Source organism: Poecilia mexicana, unplaced genomic scaffold, assembly GCF_051168715.1.
Source record: "Poecilia mexicana isolate PSO_F unplaced genomic scaffold, ASM5116871v1 scaffold_12, whole genome shotgun sequence".
In the NCBI taxonomy this organism is placed as follows: domain Eukaryota; kingdom Metazoa; phylum Chordata; class Actinopteri; order Cyprinodontiformes; family Poeciliidae; genus Poecilia; species Poecilia mexicana.
In genome coordinates, this window is record NW_028263381.1 from 17,708,293 (window position 1) to 17,736,022 (window position 27,730).

At 37.0% G+C, this 27,730-nt stretch overlaps 1 protein-coding gene across 3 annotated transcripts in view; it reads left to right on the forward strand.

The window, feature by feature from the left end:
- The first annotated feature begins 261 nt into the window (after positions 1-261).
- LOC106922642 (5-hydroxytryptamine receptor 4) overlaps positions 262-27,730 on the forward strand; it is a 36,303-nt gene continuing 8,834 nt past the window's right edge. Inside the window, exons 1-8 of one of the 3 annotated variants that reach the window (XM_014995223.2) lie at positions 262-392; positions 5,834-5,902; positions 6,142-6,196; positions 17,184-17,265; positions 17,956-18,123; positions 18,553-18,753; positions 20,104-20,257; positions 20,994-21,649. In XM_014995223.2, the coding sequence (XP_014850709.2) occupies positions 17,243-17,265; positions 17,956-18,123; positions 18,553-18,753; positions 20,104-20,257; positions 20,994-21,649 (1,202 nt within the window). In that variant the 5' untranslated portion in view covers positions 262-392; positions 5,834-5,902; positions 6,142-6,196; positions 17,184-17,242. Of the gene's footprint in view, positions 393-5,833; positions 5,903-6,141; positions 6,197-15,288; positions 17,266-17,867; positions 18,124-18,552; positions 18,754-20,103; positions 20,258-20,993; positions 21,650-27,730 lie in introns of those variants that run through there. The other 2 variants (XM_014995229.2, XM_088011028.1) reach the window with 2 other exon arrangements.

Consider the following 27,730-nt stretch of genomic DNA (forward strand, 5'->3'; position numbering starts at 1 on the left):
TTTAAAAATCAGTGAAAACGTCAGTATTTTTAAAATATCCAATGCTAGAAGAATATAGGATCAAAAGTGTAGAGCACCCAAAATTTGTACTCAAGTAACAGTAGAACTACTTCAATAAATAAATTCTTCTACTTCATTACATTTTGCGGCCACTAGATGGGAGCACCGACCACATTCTCCCTGTCCAGGTGTGCCCTCTCTCTCTTCGCGGCACGAGACGCTCTGTCACAGTGTATGCCTCTCGGTGTCACTCATCTGCAGCTCGTGCGGATCAGGCTCCATGGGCACGCGGCGGTTTAGTAATTTCTACACTTAAGTGGGAATATGAGAGGGAACTAAATCCTATTTGCTCCTGTTTTATCTGGATTTAAAAGGCGAGGAGCCTTTAGCAGGTGGGGTAAGATTTTAAAAAGTTGGACATGTATTTTGTATTTTGTAATACTAGTTTGAATTCACTAAAAACATGTAATTTGTGTGACTTAATTTGTCATGGATGCAGGATTATGTTATGTGGTTGTGGCTTAGTGTGTGAATGACTGTATTAGAGCCCCGTTATTAGTATTGGGGGTGTTTGTAAATTGTAGTGCAATTTCAAATTTTTCTTTAATTTTTCATTAGGGATAGGTTGTTCTCTGTAGAGGTTGTGACCTGGAAGCTGGAACTAGAGCCTTGAAACTTTCATTGAAACTTCCTTTAGTTCTGCAGTTCAGTCATTTTACGATATGGCTAATCTTATATATTATTTGAGCTTGAGGTGTGTCTACTTCACAATATGGATTCTTAAACACACGGCAGTCATAGCTGACCTGTGATAGGACTGGTAATGAGAGGGGATCCACAGGCATCCGGTCATTCTTTGGCTTGAGAAACATGCAGTAAAATACAAGTGCGTCAGTAGGCATTTACTGCCTGTAGTGTAGCCATTTGTTTAGACAAATAGAACAATGTCAGTAATATGTCATTGCACACATGCAGCTGTTTCACTGCTTTTCCCTGAAGGTTTGTCTGTTTTGCTGGTCTGTAGTTTCACACGGCATAAAGGTGTCTGCAATTTCTTACTCAAGTTTAGAGAAAAAGTGCAAGATGCAGCAACGACACTTCCAGTATAAATCAATTAGTCTCACAATCTATCAACGATTTAATTTGAAGGATTTATTGCACAACTTGCTACTAAGTGACCTACATTGCCTTTTTAGGAAGGCACAGATTTCTGTACATTTGAATTTAAGATTCAAGGCTTAGTCAATCAGATATATATATCTACAAAACACAGGAAAAACAAAAGGAAATCTTGTACAACAATAGACAAACATAATCTAGAGTACCCTATAATGCAAGGAAACAAAAAAACAGCTGGATTCACAGGGTGATCGGTCCTCTCTCAGACCTGGTAGACCAAAATGTTCTTGATAAACTCTTCGGTTCTTTCTAAGGCTTGAACTAAGCTGTCAATAAGTCTGCACTTTCAGGATAGATGTCATAAGGAACTGATGAGCTACTTAGAAGAAGCAAAATTTGGAAGAGTTTTGAAATTATTTGAAAATATGGCATTATTCTTACAGACCTGGGTGTAAAAACATCAAAAAACAAAGAACACTACTAATACCTTATTATTTAAGTGTTGCATTTCATGCTATACTTTTATCTAGCTAGCTTTGGTAAAAACAACCAAGGCCAGCACAGATGTCAGATGGTGGTTATTGAATTCGAAGTACATCTGAGTGGTGATGCAGTTTTCGCTTTGATGCAACAGCCCAGATCTAACACTCTGAAGCTATAATAAGTATTTAACTCATATTTATTTCTTGTTCATGTCAATTGACATATTTATTTAGCCATAATAACACACTCGTGTGATAGTGCATTGCTTTTGAGTCTTTTTTGGGTTGGGGGGGCAAGTTGGAGTCTGTTGTGTCTTTAGAGTTACTGATAGATTTTAATTTTTTCCAAGTTCTTAACTATTTTTTCATCAGTTTATTAGTTGTGGTATGAGTACATATTTTGATGAATTATGGATTTAAACACCAATAAAAATGCTAAAATCTCACCATTTATGTGTATATTATTTTCTAAAAGTTTAAAATTGCTTGCTATATACTGATGGTGGTCCTGGTCCCCTTTATGTTCAGCTATCTAACAAAATATGACTGATTTTGACCCCTAATCAAGGCAAAATAACTCTGTGGCCTTCAGGCGGTAGATATTATTAATTTAAGTCACCTTTATACTCCAATATGAGAAAAGGTGATGAGCATAGAAAATCACTTCAAATGATTGGTCAGCAAAACTAGAGTGAAATGCTGCCCTCCTAAAATGTTAACGGAGGGTTGGTACAAAACGTCCTCTGAAAAATCATGGCCTTTCAGAACTGAAAAATGGACAAGAGGCAAAATTGCCAGCATACATGGTTGGTTCCTACATATGATAGTTTTATGTTTCAGTCGGTTTGTGTCTGTGGTGCTATTTGTCCTTGACCTGCCTTTTCTGTTTTCTCTTTTGGGTCCTTCCTAAATTTTCATTCACCAGATTCATAATAGTTAGACAAAGAAATATATAGATACTGTAAAATGTGTGTGTTTTGAATATAATGGGTATTGGATCCTAATAAAGTGGTTTCATCAATCTGGACTTTGCACAATATTGTCAATTACTGTAAGCCTGACTGATAAACTCAGTCAGGCTTACGGAATATTTTAAAATTCTTATCTAAAAACCCATTATTTTTTTTATAAAAAAAAAACCTTTATAGTTACATGACTGTACCATTTTAGTCTGTTTTTTTTAATTATTAGCAATTTTCTTCTTGATCATCTCTGATCATTGCTCAGATGGTCAACTACTGAAAAATTGGATTTTCCTCACTGAAACAAAACTTAAAATTCCCTCTTCCTGTACGTTCTGTTTTGAACTTTTTAAAGTTGGAAAATGACTAAGGACATGCAGTATGCTCAACAATGATTATCTTTATAATGTGTAAGCACTCTTATAAATGTATCTGTTGTGTTGGAAACACAATTTCATATTGAAACATTAAGAAAAGTTAAACATTTAAGTTTGAGTGAAATAGTTGGCTTTACATACAAAGTTTTAAACTTCTGCATCATATGTATCATCAACCAATAAGTAAATAAATAAACTGTGGTTTATAGGTGTTGAAAGTGTCTAGGAACTTTTCAATGGATTCCTTTATTTATTGTTTTTCTAGCGTATAAATATTGTATGACTGACAATTTCCCTTAGGCAATCTTCAAAATGGGAACACCAACAAAAATTGTCATTGAAGTAACTCATGTATGTGTTGATTTTGATGCTCTAAACTTGGCCACAACTACAAATAGAGCCTAACTGCCCCTAAGGGCTGTACCCCTAAGGGCAGAGGTGGACTGTCAATGTTAACTTTTGCAGTAGTGCTATGATTTCCAGAGTGCTTGGGAAAGCATGTTAAAATGTATTTGTTGCTTGAACTAATAAAACAGAGACTTTTTAAAGCAATTCAAGTATTCATTTTGACTAGGCAGCTGTGGTCCCTAACCTGTAGGAATACTGGGGGTCCACTATATCTTAAATTAATGAGTTTGTAGATGGTAAAGTTCTTAAAAGTAAAGCAAGGAATAAGCTAAAGTCAAAATCAGATAGTCAGACTATTAAAAAAAGCACAAAAAAATTAAATTTCTACTAAGCTTAATCAGAAAACCCACCTATCTGAATTTTGACTTGGAAAGTTGTAGGAACATGAGCCATCCTGAACTCCATATTCAATATGACAGCCTGTGCATATAAAATGGTAGCCAAGTTGCAGGTATGATCTGCTAGTTTGTATCAATTTAACCCACTGACACACATGATGCTGTTAACTTAGTGTTCATATCCATAGAGGATCCAGTTGATATATGACATTTCGGGGGGTTTTGATCAAAAAACAAATATTTTGCCTAGAAATTTGTTGAACATTTATCATTTTGTGTTGACAGGCAGGTCAACACAAAATGGGCAGCTGGATTAAAAACACAAACATGAAGGTTTGAATTTTTATTTGCTACTCACATAAAACTGGTCACACCAAAACCTCAGTGAGGCGTTTTTATTGTAGATGCGCCATCATTTTTACTGTGGGAAAATCTATGTCAACAATCCATTTTAAGTGTAGTTTTGTAAATCATTGGAGGACTTAATGAGACCCACATTTTATTTTTTATGACACATGAATTAAACTAGAAAGAGTTTTTGAAATCTTTTTCAATGGTCTAAGTTAAAATTTCTTCCTGTTTTAAAAAAACAGTTCTGAATTTTAAAACGTAGTGAGATCTCACTCAAAGAAGATGATGAGCTTCTTAAGATTTTAACCTGAAAAGAAATCAAGCAGCGTTGCTCCTCTGGTAATAAATCCTGGTTGCTGCCTTCCAGGAAAACTTACATAAACCAGCTTTACTTTGCCAAGATATTTGTCCTTATCCACATGGGTGAAACATTTTACACAGAGTCAAATCTGTGAACACATTGGACTGATCCAGTTCTGATGACGCGAGCCACTAGATCCTCATCTTTTCGTGTATCCTCTTATTTTTCCAAGAAAAGAGCAGTATTATTCCCTTTCTTAAATTCTTATGTGAATTTATCATCTTAGATTATAATAATCCCTCCATGCATCATGAAGAAATTGAAAGCCTAAGAATGGCATGCATCCAGTTCTGGGCAGCAGCCAGCAGACTTGAAACCCTGCAAAAGTTCCCAGGTATCTGTAAATGAACCAGACAGCCAGGTAAAATAAGGGAATTTTGTGAACAGCTGAGTGTAATACAGTAACCTGACCTGCTGTAAAACAGAAATAAAGAGTTAAAGCAGCTGTTTCAGGCATCAGGCTCTTTCCCGTCCTTTTTTAGCCATTCCCTGCAGACGTTTAAGAGAGACAAACTGCCTTCAGGCTAATTTTGAGCCATCTGTACCAACGCCAACTCATTAGCCTGATTTTTTTCTGAGCCAGCCAGAACTTATTCATTATCATCGTCACCTCACCCACATATGTCTGTACTCAGTTAATGGCAGCAACGACTTTAAAAGCTCTTTGTTTTCTTGTCTTGTTAATGGAGAAAGACAGATTAGGTAATCACTGCACCCACCGTTTTATTTGTCTTCAATGTGGAGAATTTATTATGTTATCACAAGTCCCACCTCCACCTTTTAACTCCCATACTTAACACCACTTTACACTTAAATCTCAATTCATCTGGTGGGATTAGGCAGTCTTACTTAGAAACATTCACTCATTATGAGTAGCATCCCATCAAGCCAAAGGATTTTTCCATCTATTGATACCTAATGAGAAGAAACTTAAAATATCAGATTTCCAATAAATTCAGCCTTGTTGATTCTATTGGAGTTATAAAATTACACTTTAGTAGCTGACCATTAGCAAAGCAGGATTTGCGGTAGTTTGCTGGTCTGGAGCACACAGGTGTGTGCGTTGGAGTAGCAGAGTTTTATTTTAACAATATTATTGATGGGAAGTTTGTCAAAATGTGTTTATTTATTTTTCAATTTGATTTTGTTTAGTCAAGAAGTTGTTTCTCCAGACATTTGTGGTGCGTTCACAGCAGACGCGTTTTGAGCGTCAGGTGCGTCTGGTTTACATTCAAAGTCTATGTGGACGCGCACGTCGAGGACCGTAACGGCGCGTTTCGAGCGCGGCGCGATTTGAACCGTTTGACGCGTCGAGAGCGTCCAACGCTCCACATAGAGTCTGATTGTAAACCAGACGCGCCTGACACTCAAAAGGCGTTTGGTGTTGAACGCACCGTTATTAAGGTATTAAGTTCTGTTCTGTTGCTCTTGACAGTCGGTGGTTACCACAGCAACCAGTATCTGAAAAGTTCATCCGCCTTTTCTGTTGCCGTCTGTAACTCTGGTATGTATTAGCTCTGTGTTTTCATTACAAGTATTATATTTAACATATTTTACACAAATTTAATCATATACAGTGTTTTGTGTGTAAGTTTGTATACGTTTTCAACTGTTATTATTAATGTTGTGCATTTTAGCTATGTTTAAACTGTTAGCTGCTGCTAACTGCTGCCATCTGCCCGTTGGGAGCTACTGTTCTGTAGTTTGTTTAGGGTTATTTTTTGTATTTTATTTCATGGTTAGGGGAAGAAGTTGCTGGACGGATGTTAACCACCAACTGGATTTCCTCTTTTGTAAGGTATGTTTTAATTTTTGATGCGAAGTAATGTTTCAGTTATCAATTGTCTGGTAGTCTTTGAAAGTTACAAGTGCATTATGTGAGTGAGCCCCTCAGATCAAGACCAATTTTCATTATCAGCTTGTTGAGCTTTTCTAAGTCGCTGATTCTGATGCGGCTACTCCAGTAGATGCTGGCAGAAGATATTGCACCCTCCACAGGAGACATAGATGGCATACAGTGTTTTGTAGCAATCCAACTACGGAATAACTGAAAATGAAAGTAATCTGATACAATGGCCTATTCAAAGTGAAAACCTTTGCCTGATGGACATGATGTTGTTGCAGGGTCTTTGCAAATTTTTTGCAAACCTCATTAGGCTGAACAAACAAGTACGGGAAAGCTGACCGAAGTCCCTCCACAATGACTTAAGAGAGTGGCTAAATGAGACAGGATACATCTATTTATCTCTAAGTGATTTCTGCAAAAGATGGCAACTGAATTATGCGGTGTACATATTTATTTAACAACTGTATTTCATTTAAATTATTTTATCTCTTTGATGAAAGTAGCATTTTATTATGAGAAAGCATGATATGATTGTGTGATACGTGGACTTGAATTACAAATTCTCCAATTTAAGAAAAAATAGTCAAGCTGACTAATTCTGCTGGCACCCATCCAATATAAGGTATATGAGCTGTCGAGCAGCATAATAAGAGCCTTTACAGCATTACACTTGTTTCATTGATCAGTGTTTATATTTGGTTATATATGTCGTTCTCCAACAGATAAGCTGAATGAGTGCATTTATCTTGTGCAACTAACTGGAAGTTTGTTTGGAACGCTTGATGACTAATAACAAATTTTGGTTAAATATTACCAGTAAAAAAAATTCAGGAACAGGAACTCTTTGCAGAGTTACTGGTTTGGTTTGAATAAACTGACCTTCTTAGTAGAAACATGCAAACCATTAAGTGAAACATTACATCCCTGACTTAAAGGAGGATTCACATTTGAAGCATTTGTTGCTTTTTAATAAGGCTTATTACAAGATGCGTATTTCATTAAGTTAAGCACAATTTAAGGAACTGTTGATGGCGTGTTTTGACATGTGCAACTGTGCTAAGATAAAGTGTGAACCACAACAGAATTAACTTAATCCACAGGGAGGCACACAAAAGGCCAAGGCTGTAGCCTTTCCTGTTTTCTGCTTTTATCCATACATGGCTTTGTACGAAAGTGTGCACAAAGGTTTTGTGTGGAGCCAGATACTGGGAGTGACTACTTCAAATCTAGACGCAGGGCTGTGAAATGTTAACAAGTTCCAGAATTTGGTGGTAGATTTGATAGATTTAAATTCTGTGCTAAATTCACAGATTAATTTTGCTGAGCCATTATGCATATTTAAAAGTTTTTCAGAATCAAAAATTGTGGAGAAATTTAGATTTAAATCCTGAAATCTAAATTTCAGGATTTGGTGGTAGACTGACTGACTATCAGTCAGTCTGAGAATATGTCTTGCCTTCCTACAAGTGGCACTTTTTCTGGCATTCTTGACTAAGCCTAAGTTGTTTTGCTTTCACGCTGGATGCTTGAATAATTTAGCAATATCCTGTTTTATTTGAGCTGCCAAATAACATTTTTTAGCAAAACAAATAAGGAAACAAAATATTGCCTAAAAGCCAAGAGGCTATTTAAGGGTTTACTGCACAGACCTTTCCATAATTTGCATGCCATATACACCACAATAAGATAAGGGGTAATATTTGAAACATCCTGTTTTGCAGCAATTAGATTTTTCTGAGTCAACCATATCTATCCAATCAGAATTAAGCTAGAAGTTAGAAATCCTTTGTTTTTGGGAAAAGTTTTCAAATGTATAAAAGTGTAAAAACAAAAGAGGATTACATATTCTTATCACTTTCATTGAAGTAAATATAGATTCACGTTTTGTATATCTAATAGTATTTAAATAATCCAAATTAATTAAAAATATAATATTTAAACTCATTGATCGTACTCATGTTGACTTTGTCTATGTTAGCTATTTTCTGTGCTTGGCTATTAAGAATATCTAAAGTCTTGAATTTTAATTAAGTCTTTAGTTTATATATATATATATATATATATATATATATATATATATATATATATATATATATATATATATATATATATATATATCTCACAGGAAAGTTCAAAGTATTGATACCAAAACAAAAGCTACAGTTACACAGTTATAGCTTAGTTATAACCCAACAACAAACACTGAAATGCAAATGTGTGTTCAAAATTTGTTTTCTGGTTTTAGTATCAGTTTGATATTCTGCAGTGAGATTTTTACTTTGAACCAACAAATGACAATTTACAGACAATCTCACAGTGCCAGTAGGCTGCATCATGTACATATGTAATGGACTACTGTGGTGAAGCTAGATGTATTCGCTGGATTCAGTTTGGTTCTATGATGGTACTTTCACAAATGGATAGTTCTGATTTTTTAGAAAAAAATCTAATAAAAAAAAATGTTTGAATGTTGAACTCTAACTCGTGGTTTTTGAGTGCATTAAAGTTTGCATTCACAGCATTTCTGGCTTTGGGTGCAACAAATGCTTGCAAATGGTGCAGAGCATTTGCACCATTGTTTGCTTTATTCAGACTTAGCCTGATAAGTATGAACACTCCCTTTATAAAAAGCTATTTATAAGTTCTTATGACTTCCTGTTAGTTTGTTACAGTTTGAGGTTTGGCTTATTGGTGTTCCACTCAGAAGCTGGAGGTATGGACTGGGCACCTCTACTACAATAAGCTTTTTATAACTTCCCCCTCTTCAGTTTGTTTTGCAAAGTGCAGAAATCCAAATTTATTTGTAAAAAGCTGCAACCACTCTTTCATGTTTTTCATTTAAATTAGAACATCCAGGAAATACCTCCCAATTATTGGTGCTTTTATGTCCAGCTTTGTTTCCTACAGTATTAGAATGTTGGACAGCATGTGACTTTCCCTTACTTGGTATAAAGATCATCATTTACTGTGGAAATGATAGAGCTAAAGACTGAAACATTGAGCTTTTAGGATTACCTCTACCACAAAAGGGTTTCTGGCCTTTCCTACCAAACTCTAGTTCTGAACAAGGCTTCTGTGCTGCATAATTTTATTCTGAGTCTGCTGTGCGTACCAAACAAGTGTCTCTTCCCACCATTTCCTGCTGTTTCTGTCATTTGACATAACACAGTAAAAGCTTCACTTTAAAACCGGATAGTTTTTTTTTTTTATTTTTTTTTTTAAGTTTTGGCAAATCTTAAACTTAAACTGACAGAAGGTCTGCTTTCTGTTTGACACGCCTAAGCGTGTTTAAGATTCTGCTTTTACATCATAATCAGACTTTTTCCACCAGCAATGAGTTGGTTGAGATTTAGAGCTTTGTAACTCTAGAGCAGGGGATCATAAAGATTCATAATGTTGCAGCACAAGTTCTTTGTTTTGGACGTGTTCTGTGTGTTTTTGGATCATTGTGGTTGACGTTGCTAAGATCACAGCGTGCCAATGATTTTCATAGTTGGTTTAAATGTCAACCTTTTTGTGAACATATGAAACAATCGGGTTTCAGAGCACTCGTACGAAGCCTGAATGATGTCTTTACTCTTAAATGTTCTTGTTTTAGAGACAACCTTGCTGATTTTATTCAGGATTTAAGCCGAGCTCTTTTATCACACTTACATCTCCATCTCTCCACGGGTTGACTTCTCCCTGCAGAAACAGTCAGCCAGGCCGCCTTGCAGGCTCCTGCCATCAATCACAGTGATTGCTCTGGAGCAATTGTCATAAAAGCCTGAAACCTAATAACCGACTTGAGTCCAGATAAGGCTTCAGATGAGTCTGGATCCAGACTGTGAAACCCTCCATTTGGGGGACGTCTGACTGAACTAGTCGGTGGTAACACATGCCAGATGGAACATATCATACACAGACCACATTAGCGTTGTTATTATGCATATTCCTAAAGAGGATGGTTGACTGAGCATGAGGTTGAAATTTTAGATCCGTTTAAGTTCTCATTTTTTATTAATATTGATGCAAGATGTTGAACCTTTGTCTGCACTTGTTAAGTAACTTCATACCATCTTCATGCCATCTATCTGTTGGTCCGTCCGTCCCTTTTTCCAGTCTGTGGTTTCTGGATGCCAATTTTTAAAGCTTCACTCACTATTGTGTAAATATCTGCAATATTGTTTTTTTTCCTGTTTTGAAATCCTTAGAAATGCATAAAAAGTCTGGAAATCTGTAGAACTTGGAGAAAAAAAGGTGCAGGAACCCTAAACTATCTGCAGAATCTTTTTTTTTTAAATTTGCAACAATTCTCACGCATAGCTTTTTAATATTTTTGTGTTGCCTATATGAACTCACTAAAAAGAGATATTATTAACAAGAGCAAACCCTAATAAATGGCATCCTAAAATGCCCATTACTAACTTTAGAAACTAACATGAACAGATAGATCCAAGTTCACTTTCTTCAGGCCTGAGATGACTCTTCGTTGAGTTTGATAAGCAAAAGAAATTCGCAGATGTTACCAGTGCAGGACCTAATCTGAAGAGTGCATTTTTGGGAGCTATTTTAAGCCTCTGATTTGGGGCATCATCGTGATCTGCACGGGACTGAGTCAAAGTCAACTCTCTGTGTTTATGATGTGGTGGGAACATGTAATCCGGTGCAGCTGCACGGTTTATTAATGGCATAGAATCTGTTGATGCTCTTGGTTTCTATTTGAGGCTAACGGTAAGAAGTCGGATCAGACATTACACACAGTGTGCAGCGAAGCTTCAGGTGAGTCCATCTGTCTGTGAGGTAGTTATTGCTTTGCTAAGCATTTGAAATTAGCAGAGGATAGAATGGAAATTGTGATTTATCCCCTTGGCAACAGTATCCTCCTGCAGCCCCTCCGCGCACAATCTCACACAAACACACAGTTCAGCCTGCTCATAATCTGAGGTGTGAGAATATGTGAGTGAGAAGTATTTATTTACGTCCTACGTAACTAGAAAGCAAGTGAATGTCGGAGCTGTTTAATGAGCTGCAGTTTTCAGCAGCACAGTAGCTGCAAGACAGTCTGTTGTTTTCTGTGTTGCTGCTTCATGTTTTAGAATAAATCTTTGTAAACTCATTCAGGCAGTGTGAAGCATCACCGGGTTTTAAGAATACTCAGTTTTAGGTTGTGCATTCAAGATGGAAGATTCAAATTTGGTGTAAAGGAGAGGAGTTGAGTCACGTGTGGAAAAAATGTATTAATTATAAAGGAGGGAAGTAATTTTACAAAGACTTGTAAAGCATGTATGTAGTTTCTGTGTGACCTATACAGTTAATCTATTATCTTTCCCTTTATCGTTTTTACAGTCATAGTTAGATAAATGCTTCAAAATAGATTCAAACTGGATTGCAAAAATACCTGCTAACGGTACAGTTTTTGGTTATTTTTTATTTTGGACAGCTTGACCGAGAAGCATCTCGTTATCCCCACAAAGTCAGCAGCAGTAGCGGTTTCTGTCATGCTGCAGTTGTTTCTTAGGATTAAGTGACCTCCACTGATAATCTGAACAACTCCCCTCCTCTCCACCTCGCTGCTCCACTGATGTGTCTGTTAAACGTTGTTTGTACAGGCTATATGTATTTACACAGGGGCGGGACATGAAACAGTGTTGCACAATAAAAAAGCACCTATTTCTGTTCAAGTACAGGCAACGTAAGAAGCATAGATTATGGTTTAGGTCATATTCAAAACATTGATTTTTTTTGTTGGTGGAAGATATTTTTCTCTATATTTGCCAGTCTAGCAAACACCTGAAAGTTTTCAGACAAGATTGACTTGGAATTTTCATGAAGTTCCATCACTTTCACTAAAAGTAAGCCTGGAGTATGATACTGCCACTACTAAGGCAGCACAATATAAATATACGTCTATGGTAAGCAAGGATAGTTGGGAATGCTGCAATGATGATAAATAAACAAATAGTAGTGTTAAAGTCTTTCTGCTTTCCGTTTAGACCCGAGATAATGAGCATTGCAGCCCGAGCCACCAACATGTTTTTGTGTGGGTAGTAATTTGGAAAAGTGTCCAGTTCTTGAAATTTCACACTTAAAAAAAAAATATATATATATATATATATAACTGTGTGATTTTAATTACTTAAAATCAATAGTCACACACATGTCAATTAAATATTTGCTTGGCATATATACCACTTTGAAAACATCCATTTACTTTGTAATTTCTGTCAACTTATTCATCTTCTGGCCCATCAAAAAGTAACGTTCACATGAATTGTGCAGCTTTGCTTTGAAAAGTCAGTGCAAGTAAAAGTGGCTGATACAGGAGAGGAGGAGAAGCAACAGTGTCAACCTACCTGGGATTAATTGCCACATTATTTACCAAAAACTGCAAAGGGGCAAGGTGATCTGCACATGTGGCAACAGTAATAACAATGATGGCAGGAAGCAAAAAAGGAAACTTAAAGCATATGGAGTCAGAATCCAAATTATTCCCACACAAACTAACAGACATGAATTAAAAACACATTATGTCCAAAACTTGCTACTCAGCGGACTCTGCGACACAACCAATCTGTTCAGCCACAGAGTTGAACAGATTTGTTGCTTCGTTATTCACAGAGTGCTAATTAAGCATCTAATACAGATTGTTCAAAGCAATTCTTCAAGTGCTGTAAATGCATTGTTTTCCTGAACTCAATGTATAATTCTGAATAACTTATTTTAATATGGGCCATATCTGTGATTATAATATTTTCTATAATCAACCTACTCTACAGTAAAATAATACTGTAAAGTTTGATGGCCGTGTTTTATTCAAAATGAAAAGTTTTGGATTTTTATTTAATCCTTCTGCTGAGCGATATTTTTGTACAATGAGATATTTTTTTATGTCTTTACAAACTCTTTGCAAACTTAAGCTTTATTCCAACTTTTAAATTTCATTGTAAAATATAGCTTAAATTAGAGTATTAACCCTCCACCTGGTAAAAATACACAAAGTTCATTTTCATAAGTGAGATTTGCAAAAAAAAAAAAAAAAATGGTAGCATTGTTACTCAGTTTCCTCCCTAATTGGTAACTTTGAAACTTCCAATTAAATGTAAATTTTAACCTGTAATTGTATTGTATCTGAGTTCAGACGTGCAAAGTAGCAATTAGTTTCCCACACCTCCACTAAAGCAAATTTACAAAGGCAAAATAACTGCAATGAAGTGCATTTATTTGTAGACGTAGAAGCGGTATTAACGTATGTTTAAAGTTAGGTTTTCAGTGTCTGTTGGCAGTGATGGCATTAATAATAAAAACTGTTTGCCGTACAGCCAATACAAAACAGACATAAAAATCCGCCTAACCTTTTCCTGCCCCTGCTTTACAAAGTTTATTTTGTTCTGCTCAGCTCTGTGTCAGTCAGTTGTGAAATGAAATCGGTGAGCTGTGAAAACACGCCTCCTTGGAAGGAAATCACACACAAAAAAATTGCAGCCGCCACTCAGAGATTCTTTTCCTTCCTTTCCTCAGCCTCTGGATTCTCTCTGTCCTTTGTCCTTACTTCAAATTTTCTTATTTATATCGTTATAATTTATTTTAGTGAGAGTAATCGAGTAGTAGGAAGACAAAACGACAAATTAGCAATTTTCAAAAAGAATTGCAGATGAAGGGACTGTGCAGACATTTTTAAACTTGAAGTGACAGAAACTTATGAATAGTATTCACAGCTTTTTTTTATAATTAAGGTTTTCAGATGATTGTGCTGCTATTCCTCTTCACTGCAATGATTAAATTATGACCGTTAGTTAAAAAAGGAAAGAAGGACACAGTCTCTGAAGGGGCTTTACCTCAGAGATCTCAGCGAGACATTCTAAAAATATATTACCTCAATCTAGGAAAATACAACCCAGATTTCCAGTGTGTTCCCTTAGCTTAGCTTATGTATGAATACGTTTGTTTGCAGACAAACGTATGCATTCTGTTTGAGAAGGAATATATTTTTATTCAGTAATGGTAAAAAGATTTAAAATAAGTTATGATCAAGTCACCCAAAGTTCATACAAACCTGCCAGCACTAGAAAGAAGAGAATAATTATAGAAAGTAAACTGGAAACAAAATGCATGACTTAAAATTCACCAACATTTTTCCAACTATGAACTTTTCTGAATTTTCTATGATGCAAAATGTTTGATTAGATTTTGGTGACACATTGAACTGTACAATATCTGGAAAAGGGTAAGAATAAGACATGAACAACTCTGTTTTGTGTATCACTCTGCTTGCTACAAACAGCAGATAAAATATAGAATACACTACTTATTATACAAATAAACTATTCCTAAAATAAACTGATTAAAAAAACTAATTTACCCTAGTAAATAGCAGAAGAGCTGGTAAATGCTTGTGTTGCAGATTTTTCAGATTGCACTATGACTCATTGTTCTGCTTTAAGGCTGCGAAGATGATGTAAAAAAAAAAAGTTTTTAAAATTTTTTTAGTAAAATTAAGATTTAATTTACTGTTTTTGAGTTCGCTGCATGCTTCTTATTATCCATACAGTGTTTTCCCTTAGCATGGAGCCAATCCCCTTTTATCCTTCGCCCAGACAAGGCTGTGCAGGAAGTATGTGATCATCCCTTTTGTCTTATAAAAGCTAGAGCATTTTTTTTTTCCTGACAGATTTAGAGTGCAAAAGAGCCGTTTATGCTGTTTGTATTTTTAAAAAATACTCCGTGGGCGCTTGATTGAAAGATTAGGTCACTGAGGATCACAGGATGAAAAGAAGCTCCTCTCTAATCCTCACATGGTCTTCATGTGTTCAGAGAACGGTCTCTTTTAAGTACTGCTGGTATGTAGTGTGCAGTGGGAGTGTACTCAGGCCAAACACAGGGCGACTGTGGTGTATCCTGGGTCAAGTTATTTCATTGCGCTCCTCCGTCTGATCATTTAACAAAAAAAGATATGTCAGAAAGTGATGCAAGTCTGCGATATTTGTGCTATAAAAAGCTGATTTCCTTGCCTTTTAAAATCCTAATTATATGACTACATAAAAATGTATTCATAAACATCCTTAGTTCGTTCCCTCATAGCAGTGTTGACACAAGAGTCTTAAGCCTGCATATGAGTCCCAGAGAAATGAAACTTAGATAAAAGGTAATGTGTCTTCAGGAAGTAGGTGTTGTTGACAAGGTCGCCTCCTTCCAGTCCATCAGGTGTCGATACGGACCCTCGAGCGAGATAAAACCAGAGTCGCCATAAAACAGGAGAGACAATGATGTTGTAATAGGTGCTTAAAGCTGATAAGGTTCCCACAAGCCAGTCAAACAAGCCCTCGCTGCTGTTCCTCACGAACAGACGCTTAATGTAACATGATAATCCTTTCTACAAAGGATGTTATTATATCTTTAGTATTTTTCCAATATGGATATAAGTGATGAGGCCTTTTTTTTTTAAAATGTTGCAGGAGCCAAATTTTACAGGAAACAAAAGTTGCTGCTGTCACGATATTTCTGTTGCTGATAAGTTTACATAAAATATAACGAAAATGTTGAAGGGTTTCAAATATATGTTGCATTTTATGACAGGTTTACTGTTAGCATAAACATGTAATTATTGTGTACTTGTAAGTTAGACTCAAGGGATGTTTTGTACCATAATTATTCTTTGTAAAAATGTAAAAATAAGTAACAAGTGGACATCATTACAGTGGAGCCATTACTGTTATCACATTTATTTTCTCACAGTGTACAAATTTTATTCCAGTGAAAGTCTTAAAATATGTTCCACTCTGTCAAACTGAATCTCCGAATGTTTTCTGTACTGTCATGTGTATTTTAAGGCATCCAAATTGTGAACTCGCACATTTAGTCAATAAATGGATCAAAAACAATATCCACCCTTGAGTTTGAGTTTATTAAAAAAAAAAACAATAAAAAAAAATCAGATAAAGGTTATGTTATTCTTTGTACATAAATGGAGTTGTCTGAAATGTTTTTTCTATCAGACAACTTATAGATTTTATTGATTATGTTTGATTTCAAATATGTATGTTTTTACATATCCCAAAGCACATTTCACCTTTTGCTTTTGGTCTGGTTAGCACATTTTGTTTCTTTCTTTTAGATTTTTGCTTTTATTTTTTGTTAGAAACAGATAAACAATAAATAAGCTTGATTTAAAAATACACAGTGCAAATCGCTAGACAAAACCAAGATTTGTACTGATAAATGAGGTCAGCGTCAGTGAAAAGTAGAACAAAAATAAAAGCTGCTTTTTAAAAAAAAACACATTCAGGTTTGACCTCAGATTTATAAATACATCCTGACCTCAGCTACTCATCATGCTTAAATTAATTTTTAAAGCCTGAATAAATAGTTATGAGACTCATTGCCATATATTATTCCTTTATGGGAAAAAGTCCTGGACTGTATATAAAGTCTGGTGATCAACAGTAACTCTATTTGAGAAAAATAAACTGTTTCCAGGTGAGAAATGACATAGAAACTCTGTGTCTAACCATATGTTATTATAAGCTGTTAAAATTCCCATTTGTGGCAGATTTTTGACTTTTGACCTTTGGTGGCATAGGAATGAGGAAGGAAAGATTTTTTCCTTCATGAGACTTTTTAAAGCACTGCTCTATTAAATTATCAGGCTATTAATATGACCTCTAAAGAGAAACTAACAGGTTGATTTATTCTGGCGGACACAGCTGCTGCTTGTCACAGTCTAAATGCCCTATAAACATCACACATTATAAAGCTGCTATCCAGCTTCTTATTTTTAGCTGCAAATGTTACATTTTTGGCTTCTTTATGCTGCCACAAGACGGACACACAAGAAGAGCAGGACATTCAGCCAGTTTACAGACGCACGCTGGCTGCTATTTGCCGGAAAAATGCAGACCTGTAGCAGGAGCCAACACAATTACTGTCTGGCTGTGTGTGTGTATGGTGTGTGTACCATCAGGGCCGTAGCATGGGGTGATGAGGACTCTCCTCGGCTGACCTCGGTGCAGATGACTAGGGATGGCCACAGCATCACCTCAGCAGTAAGTCCAAAAAGATCCAACTTGATCCACTGGATTTGGATTATTTCACACACATTTATTGATTCACATGACTAATTATTGCTAACTTATCAATTAGATTTGCTTTACGTATTTTCAGGTTAAGAACAAAACTTAGCTGTATTTTATCGGCTCGCGATTAGATTCTGATTGTAAGTGAAAGAATAATGAGATAGGTTTTATTTAATACGGATTAAAATCTGAAAAGTGTGTCATGGATATGCGTTCAGCTTCCTCGAGCCAATGCTTTCACAAAGCACATGCAGTAACAGCAGCAGGTTTTTTTTTTTTTTTTAGTGGATGCCTCCATATGCGTCAAACATCCATAGAATAAGACTTTGGTTCCATTCTTCTTGTGTGTGAACATCGGTTTTTCAAGTCTTGCCACAGATTCTCTAATTAGATTTCAGTCCAGATTGCCTGGGAAATTCAATCACATGAAAATACTTAGCACTAATCCATCCTTGTGGATCACATTTATTGGAACTATTGGAATGCTTGTTGATAATACTTTTTACGCGCTCCTTTTACCAAAATCCATGTCGTACAATCCAATTCTGTGATTGTAATGTAGAGAAACATTTTCTTGTTACAAATTAAACCACGTCCCTTCATGCTGATGCGTCTGCATTTTAAAATGTTTTATTTTGTCTCTTCTCATTCCTCTCGCAGTTTTTTGGACGACGTGATAAATAATGGACAACAGCAGCAGGAGCAGCAAGAATTCCTGAGCTCTTGGGAGACGGTTTTTCTCACCGTCTTCCTCTCCGTCATCATTATTTTGACTGTGTTTGGCAACCTGTTGGTTATGGTTGCTCTCTGCAAGGACAGGCATCTGAGGTGAGGTTGTTTTGGGTTGTTGTTTGGTTCCTGAAGTGGAAGGAGCGTTGAAGTTCTGAAATAAATAAAGTCAGCCTGCAGCTGGTAGGATGTGAACAGAAGTTAAACAGCTTCATATCTGTTTTTAATTAGATACAAAAATTAGTTTGCAAAATGTCTGGAATTTAAGATAAAAGTACCTTGTAAAGAAAAGTATTTGTACTTGAATTATTTATATTCTGTGTCCCAATGTCTAAGACTTGTGTCTATCCATTCTCAAATCGATCCGACGATTTGAGATCCAAACTTCACACAATTTGGAAAGTGTGATGTTTGGGCCTGCTGTACCTTCCTCAGGAAGAGCGCTGAGGAACCCTGGCAAAGAACTAGAACTGATATTTATTCTTCTTGTTTCTGAGTAGGCTTTCCTGTTTTGTTGCTTCCTCTTAGACGAAAAAAGACCAGCTTCTTCATCGTCTCTCTGGCGTTCGCTGACCTGCTGGTTGCGCTGTTTGTGATGCCCCTTGCTGCCATTGAGCTATCCACCGGCCAGTGGCACTTTGGAGAAATTTTCTGCCTGGTGCGAACCTCTCTGGATGTTTTATTGACCACAGCATCCATCCTTCACCTCTGCTGCATTGCACTGGACAGGTCTGTGTCTGCGACAAGGACACAACACAGGAGAATTGAAACACTTATGTTTTCTTCTAAAGCCTCTGACATGCTGGATGGTTTTGGAGGGGAGGTATCATTAGTGGCGCTGTTGCTGCCATTAATTTTGTGTACCCTTGTTTTTGTTTTTTTCTTATATAAATTGCTGCCAACTAAGTACTTTTGTCATTTGCAATGTTTCTCTTTAGCACAAAGAAAATGAAATATTCATTATTCTAACTATTCTGATTTCTATCATTTGTTTCTCTTTCAAAGTAAGGTACAGCAGGCCCAGATATTCTGTGTTGAGCTGTGTCTCTTTCTTTGGAGACATCATTGATGGAGCTAATGCTACCATTTGCTTTGTGAACAATTCATGTTTTTCTTTCCTAGAATGTCCTCCAAGCTCCCTGTCTTTCTTTACCAGATAGCGCTATTAGTAAAGCTCATGGTGCCATTGATTCTGTGCATTCTTTCTCATAGAAAGTACTCCTTCCTATGTGCTTCTGTGTGTTTTTTAATACATCTCTTTCCTGTACAAAGCAGTGGCTTTGACAGCTGATGCTACTATTGACTTTGTTTTCTCTTCCTGTTTTCTCTTCCTGTTTTCTGTTATAGAAAGGATGCCTGGCCCGGTAGCCCTTTGCTAGCTGCCTCTTTTATCTGGTCAGAGCTGTTAATGGTGTAAACATGGTCATGAACTATGTGTACTGATTTTTATTTTCTTTCCTATAAAAAGTACACATGCATTTTTGTTTAGCTGTGTTTCTTGTTTTTTGTTTTTTTTTACACTGACTCTGGTTCTGCTGGCGGTTTCTTCCTGTTGCAAGCAGGTAATTCCTTTCCATTCGGTTCCTCGAGATGAAGAACTGGTGAAAAGTCAAAGAGACGTCTTAATCTACGTATTCAGTTTGTCTTACTCAGATATGCTTTTACTAACTGGCAGTAAATTATGAAGCAAATTTGACTTAATTGTATTACTTAATGTGACTACATGTAAGTGGTTCCAAATCTGTATAATTGGATTTTATTTGAATGAATTGAACTGATTTAAAATAAATTCTCTCAAACAGACGAGTGTGAATGCATCATACAGAATAACGTCCTGTAGCTCAGTTTGTCACCATGGAAACCACTGATCCACAGCTTTGGGACTCTAAACTTTAGCTCCAGTTTTACAACTTAAAAAAATGTAGTCGTCTGCCTCCACCCCATTTTGCTAGTTGGCACCACATTTTGAAAACCAATGTTCATATTATTAAATGAGTTCTATGTGTAAATTGCATTCAATCTTGATCAATGCCTGTTTAACACAGTGTATAATGTGCAAATCTGTGTTTATTTTTCTAGATATTACGCCATCTGCTGCCAGCCACTGGTCTACAGATCTAAGATGACCCCAGTCCGAGTGGCATTTATGCTCATTGGTTGCTGGGTCATCCCCACATTTATCTCCTTCCTACCCATCATGCAAAAGTGGAACACTATTGGGATAGAGGACATTGTGAGTTCCCAGTAGCTAAGATCGGAAATGTTGAAAAGGTGTTGAAAATAATGATTCTCTTGTCTTTGCTGTTAAGAGTGATGACACAACAATATTTTCTGTGTTTGGCAAGTCCCAGATTGCCAAAGACAGACACATGAGCCATGGCATCGGCTTATAGTCAGTTTTTCTTTGACTTGTTGTCTTGTTGTCTTTACTTCCTTCTGCGATGAGACAGGAATGCTGTAGTCAAAAAATTAAAGCCACATGCACATGGTGTGAATACAAATGCACACTGTGATTTTCAGATTATTAAAAAAAATCCCTGTATCATATTTCTTCTGTATTATTATCCACTAAATTTGGGATATCTTGTAAAATTCCAGACAACTAAACAGAGGCTTGTCAAAATGCCAAAACATAACAGAGTTGTGATTAATTTGCCTAGAAACCATGGATTATATTAAATTGTTTTTACATCTTGAGGTTCTGCTCCACCTGTGCATTTTTTATTTATCCCTTGTTTCTTAGCCGTTTCAGGGCAGCTTGCCAGACAGACTAAACCTTTTTTAGTTGAAAAGGATATTACTAAGTACTTTTTTATTATGGCTTTTAACATAACTGTTTCTTCAGGCTGTTTGGAATAAATTATGAAAACTGTCAGCGTGGGTCTCTCCAGAGTTCCTGTGTTTATTCTAAACTAAACTAATCCTCTCCATATAGAATATATCACAATTATTTCTTTGTCTCCTGTCAGATTGAAGAGAAACAATCCCTTTCGGGAGGCTCCAACACAAGTTGTGTGTTTCTAGTCAACCAGCCATACGCCTTGATCTGCTCTGCCGTCGCCTTCTACATACCGCTGGCCCTCATGGTTTTGGCCTATCACCGCATCTATGTGACCGCCATGGTCCATGTCAGGCAGATAGAGACTCTTCAACGTGCCGGCTCCGTCCCGATTACATGTTCGGACCACGTCTTAACCATACGGTCTTCCGCCTCCTCGGATCCGCTGAATCACTACCGCCTGAGGACAGCGACCGTGTCCTTGCCCTCAGAACAGGCTCAAGGAAGACACAGACGCATCCGCATTGAGACGAGGGCAGCGAAGACACTGGCGATCATAATGGGCTGCTTCTCCCTGTGCTGGGCGCCATTTTTCATCACGAATGTGGTGGACCCCTTCATTAATTACTCTGTTCCCTGGCAGATGTGGACAGCCTGGCTGTGGCTGGGATACATTAACTCAGGACTGAACCCCTTCCTGTACGCCTACCTGAACCAGGCTTTTCGAAGAGCGTTCCTGGCAATTCTCTGCTGCGGAGACGAACGTTACACTCAGCAGGGGATCTGCTCCACAGGGTTCAGCAGGCCCTCCGTCCCGTCGGCCAATGGGACCTCCATGGCTCTGAGGTAAAACACAGGAAAAATAAAAATAAAAAAAATCCCTAACAAACACATTTAAAGATTCTGGGCTCCAGCTGTACTCAGAGTTGGTAAAGTCCTACTTCCCAGTCAGAAAAATCTATTGCGTAGCCTTCCAAAGTTGAATTTGCGTTTCAATATGGCTGCATCTCACACGAACAGCAGTAAGACATAGTGGGAACATGTGCGTTTTACAAGACACACATGTAAAAATGAATCTAAAATCAATGTTGCATGCAGCCCCTGAAACTCTAAACTGAACAAATTGAAAGTTGTGTTTGCTTACTGAAGTAAAGCTTAAAATTATGTTTGTAAGAGCCATAGCGAACAATGTTTGTAGGTGTCGCCGTGTTGAATTTCCAACTTCTTAACTAGAACACAGTTACCTCGGATCCGACAGTGAATCTAGTTCCAAGTTCCCAATTCCCAGATAACTGGAACGCAGCAAGATGCTGCATTTCTGAAATATAATTGCACATCAAGCTTATTGTCAGAGCAGTAATTATATGTGTGAGAGGAAAGGTGTAAATGGGCTTGTTAGAGCGAGCATCTGCATGTGGGTGTCTGTCTCCTACAGGCCTGTGGCAAAGAGAAAATAATTTCTTCCTTCAATCAAAAACCAATCTAAACATCATGTTCATCAAGGCAACACAAGTATTATATTACTGTAAAGAGTATAGTGCCCTTAAAAACTATTCACCCCAATCATGATCAATGAAATTTGGCTTTTTCGATAAAATTTTAAGCTAAAACTGAGTTCTACAAAATAATAAATGAAAGTCAAATAGATATTTACCCCCTTCCAGTTTGTATTTAGTAGACCCACTTTTAGCTGCAGTCACATCACAGAGTATTTGTGGACAGGCCTTAATCAAGCTTGAACATCTGGATACTGTAATTTTACTCCATTTTTCCTCACAAAGCCATTCACAATCTTATGTTTCGTAGGAATTGGCTGTGAGCAGCACTTTTCAAGTCCTCCAGCAAATTGTATTGGACTGACTTCTGGGCTTTGACTGGTCTCCAAAAACACAATATCTTGTCTGATGGCCAATGAGCTCAATTTTGGTCTCATCAGACTAAAAAACTTTCTTCTTCTTGACCATGGAGTCTGCATGTCTTTTGCAGACTCTATGCAAAAGACTTTAGTCGAGCCTCGTCGACCTTCCAGACACAGGTGTCTTTATACTACAATCATTTAAGACACATTGACTCCAGTTGGGTGATCTGTATTCCATTCATTGTTAGACTACAAGCACAAAGGGCTTATATAGAATTAGGTGAGTCACCTAGGGGATGAATATTTATGTAATCACCAATTATACATTAGATATTTTTTATTTGTCATTTTTTTGCTGCAGAAACTGGTTTTAAATTTGACATACAGTAGCTGTAATTGCAACATTAAGTGTTTCTGCAGAGGGGGGCTGAACACAGATGGACACAAAGCTTTTCTGTTTTTCATGTGGAAATGATTTTTAAAACCACACGCACAGTTCTTTTTCTAAATTATGCATCATTTATTTTGGTCTGTCACGTTAAAATTAAGTCAGTCTACATTGGTGTTTCTGGTTATGTGGTGACAAAATAGGATAAAGGTCAAGTGATTTTGTCTCGAGTGCATCATGACAAAATCACTATGCTCGTCATAAATGTATATTAGCAAATACCTTTATGAATCACACCTCCTGTATAGCTGGATTTAAGTATTATGTATATTACAATAGAGGTAATAGTCTTTTTCCACAGTAGGGCCTGTGATAACGCCGGTGATTTATCTGAAGGCTGAGTTTGGCTTTTCTGCTTCTTTGAGTCGGGTGGATGATGAAGGAGGCGGCCTTCATGTCTCTGCACTGTCTAACATTTTTACAAGTGCTTCACGCTCAGAGAGAAACAAAGGCGAGCGCATGATCACTTACAGTCACACACTGATGACAGATTCACTGAACACGTGCGCAAGGTACAGGAATGTGTGATACACTATTACCCAATTCAGTCTATTTATATTATTTGAAAACAATAAAAGTTTGACCAAAGTATTACATAAGTAAAAAAAATAAAATAAACAATGTCGGACAACACAAAAACTCATACAGAAGAACAAACAGCTCTTACTGTGTTGAACAGCAGCTTTGGACTTCATAAAGCTCTGTTAAAGTACAGGCTGTTTACCAAACTAGCTCTGGCTACGAATGTTAGTGTTTACTCTAATTTTTCACCAGGTTTTTTCACTGGAATGTAGACTTGACAGTAATCAGCATAGCAATGGAAATTAATTCAAAATTTCCTCAAAATAAACCCCAAAGGAAAAGGAGAAGTCCTAGTACAGACACCTGAGGCTTCCCACAGCCAAAAGAGCATCTTGAAGTATCATTCTGACACTTTACATTTTTAGTTAAAGAAAGAAGTAATTCCCTCTCGTGTTTTTCCTTCAGCTGTCATTGTGAGTGTATATATACACATCGGCTGAGCCAATATCTCTGCTCTAGTCTTAGAACTTTTACCTGAAATACCTATTTTGTGTGGGCTTATGCTTCTCTACCGTCTCTGCACACATTTCTTTGGGCTCTTCATCTGTGTGTAGGAAACAGTAAAGACAACCAGCCTTATCTCCAGCCTGATCCGTCTGTGACGGAAAACAGACTCAATCAGATTACTGCCAACATGACACTGGAAAGTCAAATTACAGGAATCCCGTCGTGTTTTATCAGGGAGCTTTAGGCCTCTAAGGCAGGCTTGGAGTGCTGAGGGTCTGTTGAGTCAGCTTGGTGTTTTTCCATCTATTTCTTGCCACTGCAAAGGAACAGAAGTGTTTTCATTACCTTTTTGCCTGAAGGCAGATTTTAAAAGTTGATACGCTTGTGCTAATGTCATTAGAATACACAAATAGTTAAGTGTACTTGTCCTGATGATAGTATTTCTTTGTTTGTGGTTTGCACAGAGTGAGACATTTGGTTGTGTACTCTGAAATGCTGACATACAGTGTGTATTGTAGAAAGTATTCATACCTCTTGAATCTTTCCACATTTTGTCACATACAACCTTAAACTTTATTGTTTTGGGGGATGTCATGTGATGGACCATTACATTAGAACACAAAAAATGATCCACAGTTTTCACATATTGTGTTAGCTGCTAGTTTAAGGATGTACTTCTATCATTTTTGATCATTTCCAGACAGAAATTTCCCAAGTAGCTCAAACTAAGCCAGACTGAATGGAGAGCATCTCCGAGCAACATTTTCAAGCTTTGCCACGAACAGTTAATTAGATTTAAGAGTGGAATTTGACTCAGCCAGTCAAACACATAGTCATATGTTAGAATGACCCAGAATCACAACTTTGATCCAAATCCCTCCATTGTGTGTGTGGCTCTCTGTTTAGGGTAAGTGTACTGCTAGAATGTGCAATTCTGCCACACTGTTGTGTTTTTCAGCCTTCTAGCCCGTTTTCTTCCTGGTCCGGCCCGTATTTAGCTCCCATCCATCTTCACATCAACTTCTCTGTCTCTTTTAAAGAGCTTCCCCACAGCATGAGGCTGCCACCACCACATGTCTCTGGGGATTGTCTGTTTTACAGACTTTGAATTCAGATCAGCTCTACGAAGGACAGAGCTTAAAGTTATAATACTACAAGAATACAGTTGTAGTAAAACAAGAATAGTTATAAGTCAAGGAAATCGGAATCATGGGAGAAGAAGGCGTTAATGTTACCAGAAAAAAGTTGTAGTACCAGGAGAAAAATAGTCATTTTATGAGAATGCCAACATGAAAATAAAAAAATAAACAGAAATGTTGAGCATCTTGTGAAATTATATTCACCAAATATGAAACTTTTGAAGGCAAATAGTTGCACTAGATTTATTATAGGTATTGGGCTGCAGAAAGGTGGATAAAACTACAGACTATTTTAGGATTTCCATTGTAAAAAAAAAACAACCTTATGTATAATTTTCTGTTTAAATTACAATTAGATGTTATATGTTGGGATTTTGTACAACAACCCAATGCAGCACATTGACGTTTGTGGTTGAAATGTGTTAAAATTGGGGGAAAAAGCTCAAGGGACATGAATACACACATGATTTGTGTTTGGCATCAAACAAAGTTAGACACTTCTTTTCCCTGGAATATAGATGTCTTCCTGTTTTCTAAGAATGAAATCACAACAAATGTTAAAGTTAAAACATATTTTATAAGGTAGTTTGACTTGTTGGCATTGCTAATGAACTTGATACAATGTTTGAACGCAAAAGACTGAACAAAAAGGGGTAGGTAAAGAGTGGAAAAGATAAACAGAAAAGGAAAAGAGAGCAGTGAGGACATGAGAGAAGGCAGAGAGCTGGAAGAAATGACTGCAAGAGAGGAGGATGAGGATAGAACAGAGAGAGAGAGAAAGACCAGGAACATGGAAATATGGAAGGAAATGTCAGACAAAGAAAGGGAGACAGATGATCACACTGCAGGCTCTTATGACGTGTTTTTATACACTGTCCTCATAAATTCCAGCACATGTGTGTGTGCACACTTGTTAGCCCTGTGATGGACTGGCGACCTGTCCAGGATGCATCTGAACTCCGCTGCTGATGTAATCTATTTTCCTACCTCCCGACAGAAAAATGAGACTTTTAAACTCCTTGGCACAAAAAAGCTTGGCACAACTTTTGGCGTGTGCATATACAGCATGTAGTTTTCAGTTTCTGTTATTGTAACAGGAATACCACGCTTGCAGTGAAATAGAGCAGTTTCTGTCACCAGTCAGAGCTGAAATTTTCAATTCATTGGTCAACATTACAGTGAGTCCAAGCTTACATCCAAATCATCAACTGCAGCAACTCATCCAGAGCCCAGAACCTCATCTTACAGAAAATGTTAAGAGTTTGATCTCTCAATCAAACAGATTGGGAAACCTTTCATCAGGGAGTGTGGGCAAATATTGCTAAGTCAGCATGTCAGTCAAACAAAGACAGCTAAAATTATGCTTTCAACAAACCATTAGTTTAAGGGCGTGCACACTTATGCAACAAGGTTCAAGGTTTAAAGAACATCTCCCCAAGGATTGGTCTTTTATCTACACTCTACATGTCTGATTAAAGAGTATAAAAGTCTGTGCTCAATTCATTGGGGTCCCATAATTTTACATCAGACATTTGAGCAGCTCTGAGGACACTTTTGAGTTGGGAGTTAGGGTAGAATTACTGAAAGGTTCATTTGAGTATTAAATATCAAAGGCGGCCTACACTTTTTCTCTGTGTCTCAGTAACAAGTAATTCTATCAATTTGGGGGGAATTTCGTAATCTGCCTTGTGTTTCAGTTTTGCAGTTCCCCTCTTAGTTTAATGGCGTAAGAGGTTATCCTCGATTTCTCTCAAATGGCTTCTGTTCACTCATCCTTCACATCTTTATCTCCGTCAGAGAAGCTAAACTTAGCACTTTGAATATAATGTATGCATTCATCATAAATTAAAACACTGTGAAAAGAAAGCATGCTTTACATTAACCTACATTATCCTAACCCTTACCAGTTTGGCGATTTGTTTGCCTGAGAAAGTGTGTAATTCTTGTGGTTTGGACATTAGAGGAAGAGAAACAGACATGATAATTTGTCTCTCTGAGTGTCAGATGAGCGAGAAAAATACCAAGCGTCAAATCATGACTGTCAAATTGTTCCAGTAACAGGATCTTTGTGATTCTCTGCAAGTTCCCCTTCAGCTCTGACTCAAATAACTGTTATCTAAAAATAAAAAAAAGTATTACTAACTTTTCTATAGTTTTTGAACAGAAGGTACCAAAGTACAGAAGCCATGTAACTTGGAAACTAAATTCTTAAACTCTCTTTGTAGGAATTCTTCTCTTTTCAAAAATTTTAATCTTCCATCGTTCTTAAGAGCAGGAGAAGCTGAGCTTCATGCTGCAAAGAAATTGAAGAGCTGTTCAGGAACAGGCAAAATCTATACTCAGGAAACCAGACGGAATGATTCTATAATGGATAGTCCTAAAAAAAATAGAGGATAAGTGTAGATATTTATTTTAACATTTACTGTTCAATTGTAAAATAAATAAAAAAGTGT